This window comes from Bos indicus x Bos taurus, chromosome 11, assembly GCF_003369695.1.
Source record: "Bos indicus x Bos taurus breed Angus x Brahman F1 hybrid chromosome 11, Bos_hybrid_MaternalHap_v2.0, whole genome shotgun sequence".
Classification (NCBI taxonomy): domain Eukaryota; kingdom Metazoa; phylum Chordata; class Mammalia; order Artiodactyla; family Bovidae; genus Bos; species Bos indicus x Bos taurus.
The window spans coordinates 99,393,055-99,409,717 of NC_040086.1; the positions used below are offsets into that span (position 1 = coordinate 99,393,055).

The following is a 16,663-nucleotide window of genomic DNA, read 5'->3' on the forward strand; positions in this document are numbered from 1 at the left end:
AATTATAACCTCAGCTTCAATATCACTGGGCTTCCCTGGCAGCTCAGCTGGTAAAGAATCTGCCTGCAGTGCAGGAGACTCTGATTCAATTCCTGGGTCAGGAAGATCCGCTGGAGAAGAGATAGGCTACACACTCCAGTATTCTTGGGCTTCCCTGGTGGCTCAGCTGGTAAAGAATCTGCCTGCAATGTGGGAGACCTGGGTTTGATCCCTGGGTTGGGAAGATCCCCTGGAGAAGGCAATGGCTACCCACTCCAGTATTCTGGCCTGGAGAATACCATGGGCCGCACAGTCCATGGGGTCACAAAGAGTTGAACACGACTGAGTGACTGTCACTCACTCCCTCGATGTCACTGAATCTATGTAGGGCTACCATGTGGCGACTTCATGCCACACAACATGTGGGCTCTCAGTTCCCTGACCAGGGATTGAACCCACGGCCCCTGTACTGGAAGTGCGGCATCTTAGCCACTGGACTACCAGGGAGGTCCCTCAGGTTATCCTTTAAGTCCAAATCTCCATTATTCAATGACTCACTGAAGTCCCTCAGTGAGACTGTAGAAAGTGGGGGATTTTCTCTTTTTAAATTACGTGTAGTCAATTAACAATGTTGTGTCAGTTTCAGGTATACAGCAAAGTGATTCAGTTATACATACACGTCTAACTTTTTTTTTTCAGACTCTTTTTCCTTATTGGTTATTACAAAACACTGAGTTGCTGTTGCTCAGTCGCTAAGTCGTATCCGACTCCTTGCAACCTCAGGGTCTGTAGAATGCCAGCAACAGCAGAAACAGAAACGTGTATTTTAAGTGCTAATGCAAAGGTAAATGAGAAATGCGTTTTAAACCTGTGCAGAATGTTTATTTTCTCTATAAAAATCATAACTATTAAACCAAATAAATCGCCTATAATGGAAGGTGATTTAAGAATAAGCTGGTTTGCTCAGACATCATACAGACAACAGAATGTTGCGTTGTACTTGTGAAATTCTCTTATCTAACCTGATTTTATAGTCCATGGTGACAACGTGGTAAATGTAGTGCTACTACAGTAAGTGAACACATCCAAAAAAAAAAAAGGAGAGAGAGAACCATAATGCATTTTGTTCCCCAAACTTAGAATAATACCTATTTGTTAAAAGAATCCTCCCCGTCTTTACTTATTTTTATAATAATAATTATTATTTTGGCCATGATGTGTGGCATGTGGGAATATGTGATCTTAGTTTCCCCACCAGGGGTTGAACCTGTGCCCCCTGCATTGGAAGCACAGAGTCTTAGCCACTGGACCACCAGCAAAGTGCCCAGGAATCCTCTCTGTCTTGAATAAAGGAATCCAGTAGACTAGCTATGACCAAACACCTGGCTAAAACAACCACCTAAATTAAAATCTAATTTAGAGCCTCTCATCTTTCCAAACTGAACTCGAATTTCTTAATAAGTCGTTTCAATCCACTCTACCTTTGATCCATTTCCTTTTGGATTTCTTTATTTAATTCATCGACTTTCTGCTGGAGCTTTTTCCTTCTCTGTTCGGGTGGGAGGTTGCTGAAATCTTCTGGTGTCGCGCCCTGCAGATACAAACAGAAATTAGCCAGAAAGCCTCCTTGAAAAAAAGACACCGAGAGAAGCCTGCAGGGAGATTCCCCAGACACCAGGGCGATGCAGATGTCTGCGTGTGTTTTCATGAAATAAATTAAGCTCCTTCCCACGACACCCAGCTGAGATGCAAAAATCCGTGCATGCAAACTGCAAAGGCCCCGCAAACCGTTTTCCATGCTGGCCCCGCAGCCTCCGACAAGGAAGGGACCCCTGAGACAGGAAGACATACTTCTGACCCCATCGAGAATCAGTGAGGAACTAGTCTGGAGACAGTCTGCACTTCGCTGTCAGTGTCGATGGCAACACTGAAGCTTTAGGCTTATGTTTTCTTCCAATAAAAAAACTGGTAAGTGCCCCCATCAACTGTTTCATGTCGATGGCACTGTTCCCCACCCCACCCCCACCCCGGCTGAGTATTCCTTCCCGTCTCTGCATAGAGCCTGAGGCCAAAAGTTTCCACCCCTGTGAAGTGGCAGATGGGACATCTAGTTCCTCCAGGAATGTGGGTGAAAAGGACATTAAGGGAAAAAACCCTCCCCCAGCTCCCATCCACTCTCCTTGCCTCTGCTTCCTCTAAAAGTCCCGTCACGTCTTTTTTGTCACCTTTAGGAGCATCTCAGAGAATTCGCAGAGAATCACCCCCGCCCCCACTCCCCCAGTTTCAAAACCAACTTTTCCATAATGTCTGAAATCAACCTCAGCTGTTTCTAACTCATCGGAAGAACTACACTTTGTTTTTTTGCTGTACTACACGGCATGTGGGATCTTAGTGTCCTGACCAGGGATCGCACCCACGCCCCCTGCATTGGAAGGCAGAGTCTTAACCACTGGACCGCCAGGGAAGTCTTGGAAGAAGTATACTTTGATATCTTGATTCCCTTTCAAAAACAACTGCTCTCTTTCCTCTGTGTATATGTTATAAGTAGAAAATATCAACTGTGAGTTGCCAGACTTTTACCCACGCTTACGCATCATTTCCTTAAATGAGGCTATTTTCATAAAGAAAGAAATTCGCTCAATAGCCAGGGATAAGCCAGGGAATTTGAAAAGAGATTTTGCTTTAGAATCCCTTAAAAAAAAAAAAAAAAGGCAAGACAGACTTGCTTGGGAGTGGATGGAAAAGAAGGGACCTGGATAATGTAATTGCAAAATCAGCTTGAGTTTGCCAAGCAGCTTACACAGGGGCTTGTGACTGAAGTTCCTAGGCTGCTTATTAGAAAATGCCAGGCTTCTGGGTTGGAAGTTTGTGATTCAGCAAATAGTTCACCACTGAGGCCACCAAAGACCTTTCAGCTAATATTCTCAAAAACTGTGTGTGCACGCGCGGGCTCGTGCACGTGTTTGAGTGGGACGAGATCTGAGTGAAAGCAAAATAGAAGTGATTATTCCCTAATGCCAACCCAAGAAAGCTCGACTTGCTTCTAAAGCTAAGATGAAGCCAACTAATCTTCAATATAATAATAAAACAGGCTTGTTTTTCCTTTTCCATATAATACTTGAAACCTCAATTGCTTTCCAATTTTCTCAACTCAGTCACTGAGCCCAAAAGCTCAATAGTTTGTTCTTATGCTGAATTGACTTAAATCAGCATGTTTTCTGGAACTGGAGATTTTATTTTCATTTTTGTTTTAATGCTGCTGCTGCTGCTGCTAAGTCACTTCAGTTGTGTCCAACTCTGTGTGACCCCATAGACGGCAGCCCACCAGGCTCCCCTGTCCCTGGGATTCTCCAGGCAAGAACACTGGAGTGGGTTGCCATTTCCTTCTCCAATGCATGAAAGTGAAAAGTGAAAGTGAAGTCGCTCAGTTGTGCCCGACTCTTAGCGACCCCATGGACTGCAGCCTACTAGGCTCCTCCATCCATGGGATTTTCCAGGCAAGAGTACTGGAGTGGAGTGCCATTGCCTTCTCCGTGTTTTAATGCTAGACTGTGACAAAACAGTGGAAGACGCACTGCTTCCGAAGGCAGGAAAGCTAGTAAGTGGTCGACGTTCATTCATTCAGATGCTCTGAGCCTCACTATGTGCTGTGAGACCCAAAGACCTTTCTACAATGATGGAAATGTTTTCACACGTCCACACCATCCGACCTGGTAGCCGCACGTGGCTGCTGAGCCCTTGAAATGTGCCCAGTGCAATTATGGAACTAAATTTAAACATTTTAGTTACATGGGAGATTCAGGTCAACAGTTCCTCTAGATCCAAAGACACTCAGGTCTCTGGACAGTACCTTCAAAAGTTCACTTTGTCGTATTCACCTTTTGAAGCTTGAATTCTTTCAAACAATACTCTAACCTATGATTTATTTTGCCATGAAAGAATTTTTATTTCTGCCTTCGAGTTGGAGTAGATTTTCTGAACTCTTTGGAGGGGCCTCAAAGAGACTGGCCCTACCAGGGTTTGGAAGACAGGCCGCAGGCACGTATGTATATTTTCAATGGCTGTGACTCTAAGGAGATCTTGTTTTACTTGCTATCGGAATCAAACACTTGCTCGCTTGACATGAGCTGCTTCTTGAGATTTATAATTTTTACACCCACCCTATCTTTGTGTAACTTCTTTATCGGCTTCAAAGTGAGGGTATCAAGCAACAATATCTCAAACAGAAAGACTGTCTGATAATATTATCTTTTGCTGCCAGCACCTCAGCAAAAGAACAAATAAAGGGCGAAAAAGAAGCCCTGGCATCTGACAGATTCCCAGTTAATTGACCCACTGTCTCCCAAATTCATACTGATGTTCATTTAAACATCTAGATCTTTCCTTCTTGTAGACACCTTAATCGAGAACTCTTCTCAGGATTTTATTTTACCCTCTAAGAAATGTTCCATTTAATAAAAAATTCTTTCTCTTTAGGGCTGGATCAGTTGTCAAATACCAGGTCAGGTCGAAAAAATTGTGTATATACTTTTATATATACTCAAGAACATGTAATAGTACATACCTACAAAGATAACCATAAATACTGTCCTATATTCTCAATAACAGTGCGTAAAATGCTGATGTTATTCCTGGTCGGACTGTCAAGTTCATCCTGTCCGTGACTTCAGGATACTCTCAGCTGTGGTGTTTGAGCTTATTATATAACTTACACATATCCGAAGAACAGTATGGGTTATGTGGTTAAGGGTTTCTTTTAATAGATTTAATGATTAGCTTGACTATTTACTAGGGCTATGAAATTAAAAGTAGAAAACACCGAACACTAAAGAAATCATTTTAGAAAGGCTTAGGAGGCTCTTTTCATTGTCCATAAAATTGTCTTTGATTTCTTGAATCAGCTACGCACAAGGCACCAATGTATTTACGGAGCAACTTAAAAGTTTCATGACCTTCAATTCTCGAAGGTGCCTTAGACCTGAGTCTGAGCCCAGCATCATTCCTGCATGCCTCCCTCAGGTCCCCAGTGATTGTCATCTGCTTCTGTGGCTCCTGGAGAGGAGCAACTTTCAGCTATTCAATTTGCTTTCATTTAGAATGATTCGATACATAAACTTCCTCATATTTAGTATTTATGTTTATGTTCATATTTAAATAAAGCTTATCAACATCTGTCATCTGTCATCCTCTTAAGACTCCAGTGGTAAAGAAAACCAAATCATGAGTTAAGCGTTAATTTTCTTAATGGGGAAAGATTATGATCACCTCTGTTAGACTCTGGACCTTCATATTCCAGAGATCTAATAAGGAAACACCAACAAAGCCACACACAAGGGAAACACACATCGACAGTTAACTGTGAAGATAGGTTGCACGAGGCACAGCACCCACAGAATGTACACTGAAAGGCCTGAGTAGATTCAGGACATGCATGGGGTAATTGTGCTTACCAGCTTGAGAGAAAGCTTCGCGTAAAAATCGAAGGGGTAACAGGGAAAAAAAGAGAGAGAGAGAGAGAAACAACAACACATGAGAAGAAGAGGAACTTGGTCCGTTCCACTGAATTAACATAACACATAAATTCAACCTGGCGCTTTGTGAACATGGCTTGTAGCAGATCTGTGCCGAAATTCCCAAGAGGGGCCAATCTACCCAAACCTTTCTTTAGTGGCCATGTTGCCAGAGCAAAGTATAAAGATAGGAAAGGAGAGCTTCGGCTTACTCTTCTGGATTGGTCATGTCAGCCTGAGTATAAATTAGTAAGAGTTTGCAGTCGGTGACATGTCATGATGATAAAAGATGGAAATGATCACAGAAACTTTTGTTCACCAAATTTTCCATGGAAAGTTTCCCACAGACTGGCAGAGTTGGGAAAGCAATGAATTCCACAACATATCAGTAATATTTTTATCTTAAGGGGCTCTAATACATCTGAACACTGGCATTTCCTAAAGGACTAAGGCAAAGTCTCAAATCGGTAAATGGGAACCAAGGACTGGAAGATGCTCTGAAACCCGACCTGCAGGAACCAGGAAGCCTCTCAGCACCAGGTTGGAGATGGATGCTCTCTCCTACCTGTGTACTGCAGGCACTTCCTGCTATACAGAAGGTGTCTTCTGGAGCTTTCTATTGAACTGGGGGCCCCACCCACAGAGGTTCCATAGCACCTGGGGAGTTAACAGAAGTTGCTGCTCTTGCAAGTGACCTCTAGGAAACAGCCAACTGTCGTAACTACTGAGGGGTACTTACTCCTCGCTGTGGATTTCCTGTTAATTGCCAGGACACAGCAGTTTGCAATTCTGCTAGGCCTGGAGGTTGGCAAAACTATACCGATTACTGGATCCAAAACCAGATTAAAAGGCATCTCAAAATTAGGAAAAGAAACACTGGTTCTTCAGTGATAGGTGAGACGTGCTTTTTGGCAATAAAGCAGTATTTTGAGAGTTTGGTGCATATTTACTCGGCTGTTGTAATCCTAAAAGTTCAGGCAATTGGTAGGAGGATCCAAAAACACATTGGAGATAGAGTGGCAGAGAAAGTGCCTCTTGAATTTATTTACTTACTTGGATATTTATTTATCTGGCTGCACCCAGTCTTAGTTGGGGCACATGGGATCTCTAGTTTTGGCAAGTAAACTCTTAGTTGCTCCATGTGGGATCTAGTTCCCAGACCAGGGATCAAACCTCGGCCCCCTGCATTGGGAATGCAGAGTCTTAGCCACTGGACCACGAGGAAGTCCCCAGGGCCCTTTGGTTTTAAATTGGGAGGGAACAGGGTGTTAAAAATTCCTTAACTAGATTTAAAAAATCTTATTATTCAGATTAACTCAAAGTTGATACTTCATTGTGAATAGACATTAAGCTTTTAAAGAAATTTTCCCTCTGGGGGAAAAATACTTTTAAGGAAAGGCATAGCAAGACAAAGTTTTGGGAAGAAAAGATGCAAACTGTCGTATTTGTGATCGCTGTCCAGGTAGGCAATCTATATAATGCCTTGAGCCCCTCCTGTAAATTTTAGCACAGATCTGTTTATCACAATTTGAGTTTTTTACAGACAACGCTTTTGGTGCACAGCAGAAAACCTTGCAAATATCTTTCTTGCAAAGCAGACGACCGTATATAAACATTTCCTCACACATTACCGTGTAAATGTTGCTAATTTGAACTCGGCACTCTACCTGCTGTCTATTCGGCTACTTCCATGGCTTAAGGTAATATATATATATATATATATTTAAAATTTTATTTATTTTTAAAGTAATATATTTTTTTCTTAGCCATTCCAAAAACAGAATTCTAACATCAAGACTAATAGCACAGGACTATTACCACTTCATAATAAAAATAAGTCATTAGGATTGAGAACAGATCCCAATAGAAATAGGCAATATTGCATTCTCAAATCCAATTTTCTGAAGTGGACAGGTGATGGATAATCTACAAGAAGTGCCATCAGTATAATCTTTTTAATGACTGTAAACTGGTTTTCCATCTTAAGTTGCAAGCCAGCCAGTTAGATCCTTTTAAATTAGAAACTGAATCACCTGCCAAGAGAATACTTTGAAAGGCTGCATTAAGTGCGCTGCGCGACACCTGAAGTACTAAAAAGCTGTCAGTTTCAGGCAACGATTATGGAGCCTGGGGAGCCACGAGTGTCAATAACACATGAGGGCACACAGAGCTGGCGGGTCCATGTGTTATTGGGCCGTCACAGGTACTAACCTCAAGTACAGAGAAAGGGGACAGTGAACACGAATATGTAAGTGTCTGTGGTCTAAGGTCCATGGAAGGTCATTTCACTGCTCTGTGACCTTGCTCAGGCTTCGCTGATTTTTTTTTTTGGTTGTCCTTTATGGACCCATCTGTTTCAGATGTGCATGTGGGTTAGGGAGCCACACACGGCCGTCTGCGAGACTGCCATTCTCCCGTGACCAGCGAAGTTTTAGGGGTGAGATTCTGCCGTAAAATCACACTCAGTGACACCAGCTCAGACAGCAGTCCCAATCCACGCAAAGGGGAGAAACACAAGCTCGGCTCGCTGACGTTTTTAGGAAGCTTGTTATTGGAAAGTTCGGCCCCTTTTTCCATGCAACTTTCCGGGATGAAGAAGCCTGTGGTTGGGTGGGTACAAGGAGGCTTCTCCCGCTGTCTGGGTCAGAGAGCACCTGGGTCCCCAGTCTTGATGCTGTCACAGGGGTTAGTGCCTGTGCCGTGACCGCACGACCTGGCCGTCACAGGTAAACTTACAACATAGTCCCTAGCTTCAAAAGCATACGTGGGTTTCCCTATCGTCCTCTTCATGAGTTCTTTGTGAAAACAGAGAGCCTGAGTCTGCCAATAATCAGCAAGAGAACAAAGTAAATCAAATGAAATTAACCAGAAGATTGTAACATCTGACAAACAATTGGTAGGGATTTTCAAAATCTTTTGATCAATGTTGATGGTATTTTTCCATACAATGAACTCTAAAGTGTGGGGAGGGGGGAGATAGGTCCATATTTTAGATTTAGAAGGCCCTTACTCAGATCAGGAAATCTTACGACAGTAAAGTCACACTTTGTAGACTGCAAACTGAGAACACACAATCTTGCTTCATTTTTCTTTAACTTACATAAAGATGAAATAGTGGTTAATAATGGTGGCATGCCAATCTTTAAAGATGTTCAATGAGACATTTTCTTACAAATGTGAATGATTTACAACAAAAAATATTTTATCCTACTTATTCAGAAACAAAATCAGTTGTGACAAAATATTTGCATTGCATTTACACATTCTGATAATCAGAAACAAATGATTAAAATCTAGATCAGAAAGCTGCACAGCACCATAAAAGACACATTAAAGTCACAGATTTGTTATTCTCCTAGAAGCCTTTCCCTGTCTTTGGTGCAATAATCTTAAAAAGTGGAATAAATGAAATACTAGTGAGGACTGTATCATTTTAGTTAGGGATCCTGTAAACCACGTACCTTCTGTTTTGAAATTGCTTTAAAATCAAATTTATTTCCCCAAACTTCAGATTTTTTTTAAACTTCCTTATCTTACTTCTATGATGCATTTCCTTTTCTTTTTTCGCACTGCTATTTCCTGAAGAAAAGCACATCAAATCTGACCCTAAAAACAGATCAACTAAAAATGAGAGAAGTAAAAATATGTTCATACTTATTTACTGATGCCTCATGTGTGTGTGTGTTTATTCTCAAAAACACACTCACCGTTTGGGAAGTTTCTTTTAAAGATAGAGGTTTGCTGAGCACAGATTTGAGGTGTAAGAAATAAAATTTATTTTGCTAATTATGTTTTTTTTTTTTTTAAAGAGAAGGGCGTTCCTTTAATTTATCAAAATAACCCATTTCTCACTTCACTGTTTTTGTTTTCAAGTGTTTATTTTTTTCCTAGCCATCTTTTCTTATGCTTATTGATTACTGACATTCTTGGTCTCTTCCTAAACATTTAGAGAACACATGAAACATGCTTCAGAAACCATTTGCCACCAAGATTGTGATGTTGACGGAAGAATGGGATAGATACATATACAAACAGTGAAAAACCATGAATATTCGACATTTTTCATTATGAGATTACAAAAGACAATGCAGACATATTTTTATAAATATAATAAATGAGTGCTCTGTAAAGGTTTTGGAAGCAGCAGAGGTGGGGTAACTGTTTTACAGTTAATGTAAAGCTTCCTAGTTGATAGTCTAGTATAGCGACCTATAGTCATCTGTTGGAGATTCTCCCATGAACAAGGAGCTGAGATGGATGGAGAATTAATTCTAAAAGCCAGCATAATGGAGATCTAATTATAGAGTTCAACATGAGCCACCATCCACTGCTGAAGCTATGTTCTGCCTTCTGACAAAGGCGCTTTTGAAATCTTCAGGAAATTAAATTTGAATTCTTACCCTGATATGCTGGGTAACCTTAAAACAGGATAATTCCACCAACTATACTCTTTGCAGAAAACTCAGATTTCATTACCAAAGCAATCAGCATATTAAAAAATGAGGGTTTTGCCCCTTATTTTAAAAGGTAACAATGTAGCTATTTTTTTTAAACATCTTTTATACACAGAGGAAAAGAAAAGAAAAAATTTGTTACAAGGAACATATCTCCACTACAACCATATTGTAACTCTCACAGACCAGAATAAAAGAAAACCTTACCACATATGTGTTTAATGTTTGTTTACCCATTATTCATTATAAAGAGTGTTTTGAGATGGCTTAGACTGACCATTTAGGTTTATTCAGGTGGCTACAAATGAATGACCTTGTTCCAATTTTTTTCTGAAAAACCAAACTGGTATCTGCTTTGGGCTGCTGATCAATTCCATAAAACCCTGTGGCTTAAGCACACGCGATCTTAATTAGGACGGCAAAACTGAGTCAGTCAGAATAAAACAGGTTCTTCTTGAGTGTGAACACATAGACTCTCAGATCATAAACAGGTTCTCTGGCTTTAAATCCCGGCTATATATCTTCCTAGCTTCATCTCTGTAGGTACCAGTTTGCTTATCAGTAAAATAAAGAAATCTTAGTACCTAGGTTCATAGGGTGGTTGACAGAATTAAATAAGCACGTAAAACAGAGTCTGGCAAAGGACATGTCAGCTGCTGTTACGTCACCCTTTCAAGATACGTACTGCACTAGCTCTTATGCAGTCAGATCTGTTCCCAGATATCTGATCAACATCTTGTAAATTCACTGAAAACAGCTAAAGAAACCCCTGTAACCCATACCATTTCCCTGCAGACCTGGAGGCATAGCTCAGAGAGAAGTACCCTCTTTATACACTGTTTCAGTAATTATTAAGCAAATATTTTCTGACTATGCAGTGATTTTCACCTCTTCAAATGTTGCTAGCTTTAGAAACCGAATTTAAGTTTTCTTTTTTTAGTTAGATCAAGGTAAAATATTAATGACTTAGATATTTCAGAAAGGAAATGAAGCAAGGTCCCACCAAAATGGATTAGAGACAAAAAAGAACTCTGGCTGGCTGGCTTCCCCTCTCTCTCCTTCCATCCATCCTGCTTCCTTCCTTTTTCTTTTTCTTTTTTTTTTTTTTTTTTGCTCTCTCTGTGCTCTCTGTGGCTCTTCTTTCCGGCTATAATGAATCATAGGTTCTTATTGTTTTATGTTATGGGAAAACACAATGGAGTCATTCACAAACAAAATTAAGTTATGCGGAACAAAACACGCAACCAAAGCGCACCAGAGAGACAGGACTTGAGAGGAGAACTTACCCCACGCTTTAGACTCCTGAAGCAGTGGATTTTGGGTTTGGAGGTCATGAACTCGTTGAAGCGATGGGAGAGGGGTTCCTTTTGCTGCTTGGGAGACTGGGGGCCGTTGGGAACAGCAGAGGGTGAGGCAGAGGCAGGGGGAGGTGGGGGAGGCTGATGGGGGGATGTTAAAAGGGACATAAGCTACGTGTAAGAGATGGAGCGGTGACAGTAAAAAATCAGAAACAAGAAGATAAGACACAAAACAAAAATAAGCATCAAATAATATTTGAAATCCAAAGCAAGTCAAACACAAACAATTAAAAATTTAGGCCATGGTCCAAAGGAAAACATGGAAGGACATGTTAAATGGAGAATATGGTGAAAGTGGGAGTTTTAGTAAGTAAAGCAACAGAAGAAGAGCAAGAAATATCTGACAAGAAGCTCATGCAGACTTTGACATGCAAACTACCGTTCTAACTAGGTACCCTAACCCAGTCTAAGCCAGAAGGGTAAATACTTCTAGGCCACCTAGACTAACACAGCTGGATGGGAGAAAATGAAAGTCCTTAAATGCTAAGGTTGTGAAAACAGCAAGACAGTCTTAAAAAGAAATTTTAAATTATTCTAAGGTTAAAGCGGTTCGTGTCGCCTCGATCACCCACTTTATGCCCAGGTTAATGCTGTCATGCACCTACGTATCACACTCTAGAAAGAAAATAAAAAATGTTCATGGATACATATGTTAACATGAGCTCAAAACCAAGTTGTTAATCCATGGAAACCATTTCGATTAGAGATGCTGATACATGGTTATAGAAATGTGGCACAACGTCCCTTCTCTCAGCCCAGGTAACCAGCAATCTAGGAGACTTAGGAGTGAAAAGCGTGATGCGAAACGGCCAGAGGTCAGTAGTCTGTTAGTGTGGGTGACACGGTGCAGGTGATAAGTGCATCTGAAATAAGACAAATGGCCATGGCCAAGGTACCACCACCGAAGAGAGAGATTGCCTTAAAACAAAACAGCACACTAGCCTTCTGTTTGCATTCTGAAACTACGAGCTTAAAAATCTTCATTCCTTTAAAGACTAAAAGACAGAGTGAACATCTCCACACCTTGTAACACTCATATCACACTGGGTCCAGTCATCAGTACCTTATTTTTTTTGATGAATGGCCATAACTTTCCTTTGGATTTGCCACCAAATTTGAGCTCTGATTTGCCTTCTCCTCTGGAATTTGAAAGGCTGTTATCTGACACAGTGCGTTTCATAGGCTGAGTGTAATCCTCAAATTCAATGTCTCCTGGAGGCTCGAACCCAGACTTATAAGCTTCTACGACCAGCTGTGAATCCTGCAATGATACCCATCACACACAAATATGTTCCAATCTATGTAAATACTTTCCACACACTGAACTATGATGCCCTCACACAGATGACATTCTAAGGAAGTTATACTGAGTAACAAATTTTTTTCTAGTAATATTTTTATCATTTGAAAGAATAACTTGTAAAGCTATACATGTAGTTGAGATTTCAAGATAATTTTAATAACTACTTTTCTATATTTAGAGAAATGAATATTAAGAACAACTTTGCCAAAAAGCAGAAAAATTGGGTCATTTATTATGCAATTCCCTTGAAAAATTGTTGTTGCTTAGTTACTAAGTTATGTCTGACTCTTTGCAACCCCATGGACTGCAGCCCTCCAGGCTCCTCTGTCCATGGGATTTTCTAGGCAAGAGTACTGGAGTGGGTTGCCATTTCCTTCTCCAAGGGATCTTCCTGATGCAGGGGTCCAATCTGCATTTCCTGCTTGGCAGGCAGATTCTTTACCACTGAGACACCTAGGAAGCCCTTCCCTTGAAAAATGCAATAATATATAAACTGATTCTCATCAGAAGGTCTTAAAGCAATTTGGCATACACAAAGTCAAGGCAAAAAAAGATGCTCCCTCCAATTTCTTTGGTTCACTGTGGTTCAAAAATTTATCGAATATTTTCCTTTATATATATATTTGTTCACTAGAATGTAAGCTCCCTTCTGTTTTTCCTCCACTGCATCCCTAGCACCTGGATGATGCCTGATGATAATGATAGAATAATTATTAGCTGAATAAATGAGGGAACTGACTGCCTACTCTGTGGTGTCCCCCTGCTAGGAACTTTGAGTTCAGAGTCTTTTCGGGGTCAGATGATGAAGACCAATGGGTAAGGAAATGACAACCATCGTGTCCAAGATAGATAGATGTACAGTTAAAGTATTACAAAAGCACCTGTGACTTGTAATAAAATTCTAACTCAATGATATCTGATTAAAAAAGAAAAATCTATTAGAGAAGACAATTTGGAAAGATCTCAACTTTCTACCATGAGCCCACATTTTAATTTGTTGTAGCTATTTTAGCTAACATGGAATTTGTAGGTGTGCCATAGATGTCAGTTGTCTTGTAAGAGCCAATCATCCTTCCTTCTGAGTAATAAGAACCCTGATGTTAAGCTGAGCACACGGCCACCCAGCAAAAAAGCTTCACTCTCCAGCCTTCTGTACAGCAGGAAGTGGCCCCAGGACTAAGTTTTGACTTCTGAGATCTCTGAGATGTAGGCAGAAGCACAGTGAGCAATTTTAGAAAGCTTCTTTAAATAGATAGTGTGGACTCTTCTCTATATAATGCTTTATGGAATTTGGATGTGATGGCTGGAGCTATGGAAGCCATGTTGAGTTTGAAAGTCATATCATCAAAAGTTGTGAACTAGGAGAAGCCTGAATTCCTGAGGATTTGCAGATCATTTGCCCACACCGTGGTTGGACGCTCTGCCTGGCAGACATCTTCATGTGGGAGGAAAAACAAACTCTTAAGACACTCTCTTGTCATGGTTACATGAACCTAAACCTACCCTCTCAGGCTTCTCTGGTGGCTTAGCAGTAAAGAATCTACCTGCCAAGCAGGAGACGTGGTTCAGTCCCTGGGTCAGGAAGATCCCCTGGAGAAGGAAATGGCAACCCACTCCAGTATTCTTGCCTGAGAAATCTCAAGGACAGAGGAACATGGGGGGCTACAGTCCTTGGGGATGCAAAAGAGTCAAACACGACTTAGTGACTAAACAGTGACAACAAAACTTATACTAACATCCACAGTCCCAAATGCGCCAGGGACCACACTAAATCCAAAACACGGAGGGCTGAATTTAAAAAACTCTGAAAAGGTATTGCCATTGTTGAAAAGTACTTGTGACCACTGAAAGCAACTACTCTCAGATGACTGAATATGGTCACTGTGGGAAGGGACAGGGAAATAATGGAACCACAGTTATACATTAAGTCCAAACTATAGTACTTACATTTTTCGGATCAATTGACTCGGCTGCCTTTACGATTTCATCCAAGCATTTCCCAATGATAGGAATCACCTGCCGGTCCAGCTCTGCGTATGTCTTCACTGATTCTCCCATTCTCACTATCCTCCTCTCCTCCATCTCTTGTATTTTCTGCAACATTAGAGTTTGCATAAAATTAGTTTGGTTTACTACTATTTAAAGAAGTTGTTTTTTGGCAGCGTTGTTACCTCTAAAAAATTCTCTAGGAGGGAAATAGGCCTACAAAAAGGTTCGAGTTAGGGACTTCCCTGGCGGTCCAGTGGTTAAAACTCTGCCCTTCCACTACTGTGGGCAGGAGTTTGATCCCTGGTCAGGGAACTAAGATTCCTTCATGACGCTCGAGGTGGCCAAAAACAAATAAAAAAGGGTTAGAGTTAAAGCAACCATAAATTTGTTGTGCTTCTACTTTAGCCAGCTGGACACATACTTTACTAACTGTGAGGCTGTCTAAATGTACACTTTACACAATTCCATTCCCATTTCAGTAAGAACCTGAAATGCAGGTAGTTTTACTATTAATACCATTTGGTTCAGTTCAGTTCAGTTAATGGATTTCAAATATTTCCTCCATCTTTGAGCCACTGTTTCATCCTTTACCAAAAGCATGGCATCCAGGTTAACTGCCTTGACCCAACACAGGCTGAGATTAACTAGTGTACCTTCCTTCTACAAGTTGGGTGTTTTTTTTTGTTTTTGTTTTATTTCTTTTTAATTGAGGATAATTGCTTTACAATATTGTGCTGATTTCTGCCATACAACAATGTGAATCAGCCATAAGTATACATTTGTCTCCTCCTTCTTGAACCTCCCTCCCAACCCCCCCACCATCCTTCCAGGTTGCCATAGACTGCCTCGTTGAGCTCCCTGCGTCATACAGCAAATTCCCACTTCCTATCTGTTTTACATATGGTAATGTGTATGCCTCATTGCTACTCTCTCAATTTGTCTCACCCTCTCCTTCGCAAGCTGGAAGTTCTTGTTTGCTGTGTAGACACCAGGGTACACATTTTTGTTATTTTTTCTACAGTGGAAGTTGAAGTTGTAAAAAATTCCCATAGTGGGAGAACAGCATCATGTATCCTCTCTCACACTATTCTTGACAACTTAGAGTAGCCCAGAGAAAAACAGTCCAAAGGAAAGACAACAGGACTATCAAAACAACAGTGAGCTATCACTTCACACCTGTCAAAACGGCTATCAGGAAAAGTCTACAAAAACAAATGTTGGTGAGGATACAGAGAAAAGAGAACCCTTGTACACTGATGGTGGGAACGCAAATTGGTGTAGCCCTTTGAAAGCAGTATGCAGGTTCCTCAAAATATAAAAACAGAGCTACCATATGATCTACTCCTGGGTATATATCCAGAAAAAAAAAAAAGAAAACATTAATTCCAACAGATACATGCACCCCAATGTTCACAGTCATCTGCTCAAATCCTACAACTGTCTTCATGTTGCTCTGACTCCTAAAGGTGAGTTTGGCATTTTTGTAAGCAGAATGGTCCTTTTAGCAAAAAGAGCGTTAATGTAAGAATCACAGTTCTAAGTCTGACCAAGAATGGTTGCAGGGTCAAACTAAGGAAACTTACAAAGTCTATTGATTAATCTTGAAATTCATGTTACGTTTCATCTTAATGTCAGTATGTGCTTAATCTGAAATTTTTTTTTAAAGTGATTTGAGTTAGAGGAAATTTAGAATGCTATAAATACTTGGAAATCATGATTCCAAGTAACGTGTTTCTAAACCAAGCAAATCTGAGAGAGCTGAATCACTTACCTGAAAGATATTGGGAACGTGAGTGTGGTAATATTCATGCTGCTCGTGGTTGAATTTCTGTAGAATTGATGAGTAATCTGTTTTGCTGTCCTCTGCCATTTGATGACGCGTTTGAGCTTGCTGTCGTGCCTTAAGGCAAAAAATGAGAACTTCCCATGTTTATACATAATATATAAAAGCTTAGGATTACAAACTGGAGGGACTCGGGGGAGGGGGTGTCACATTTTCCTCAAACATATTCTATTTACCAGGTGCTGGTTTTTTTTGAAAATTGTTTAAACAACCCAATCCAAAATAGG

The 16,663-nt window shown here is 40.7% G+C and overlaps 1 protein-coding gene across 20 annotated transcripts in view; it reads right to left on the reverse strand.

Annotated features, from left to right (window-relative positions):
- The window catches only part of FNBP1 (formin binding protein 1), a 135,543-nt gene that overhangs the window by 15,911 nt on the left and 102,969 nt on the right, over positions 1-16,663 (reverse strand). For 4 of the 20 annotated variants that reach the window (XM_027556558.1, XM_027556557.1, XM_027556556.1 and 1 more), the window contains exons 7-13: positions 16,365-16,493; positions 14,552-14,698; positions 12,365-12,562; positions 11,230-11,412; positions 8,226-8,309; positions 5,430-5,444; positions 1,461-1,570 (exon numbers count right to left, since the gene is read on the reverse strand). In XM_027556558.1, the coding sequence (XP_027412359.1) occupies positions 1,461-1,570; positions 5,430-5,444; positions 8,226-8,309; positions 11,230-11,412; positions 12,365-12,562; positions 14,552-14,698; positions 16,365-16,493 (866 nt within the window). The remainder of the gene's footprint in view (positions 1-1,460; positions 1,571-5,429; positions 5,445-8,225; positions 8,310-11,229; positions 11,413-12,364; positions 12,563-14,551; positions 14,699-16,364; positions 16,494-16,663) is intronic. The other 16 variants (XM_027556563.1, XM_027556561.1, XM_027556560.1 and 13 more) reach the window with 10 other exon arrangements.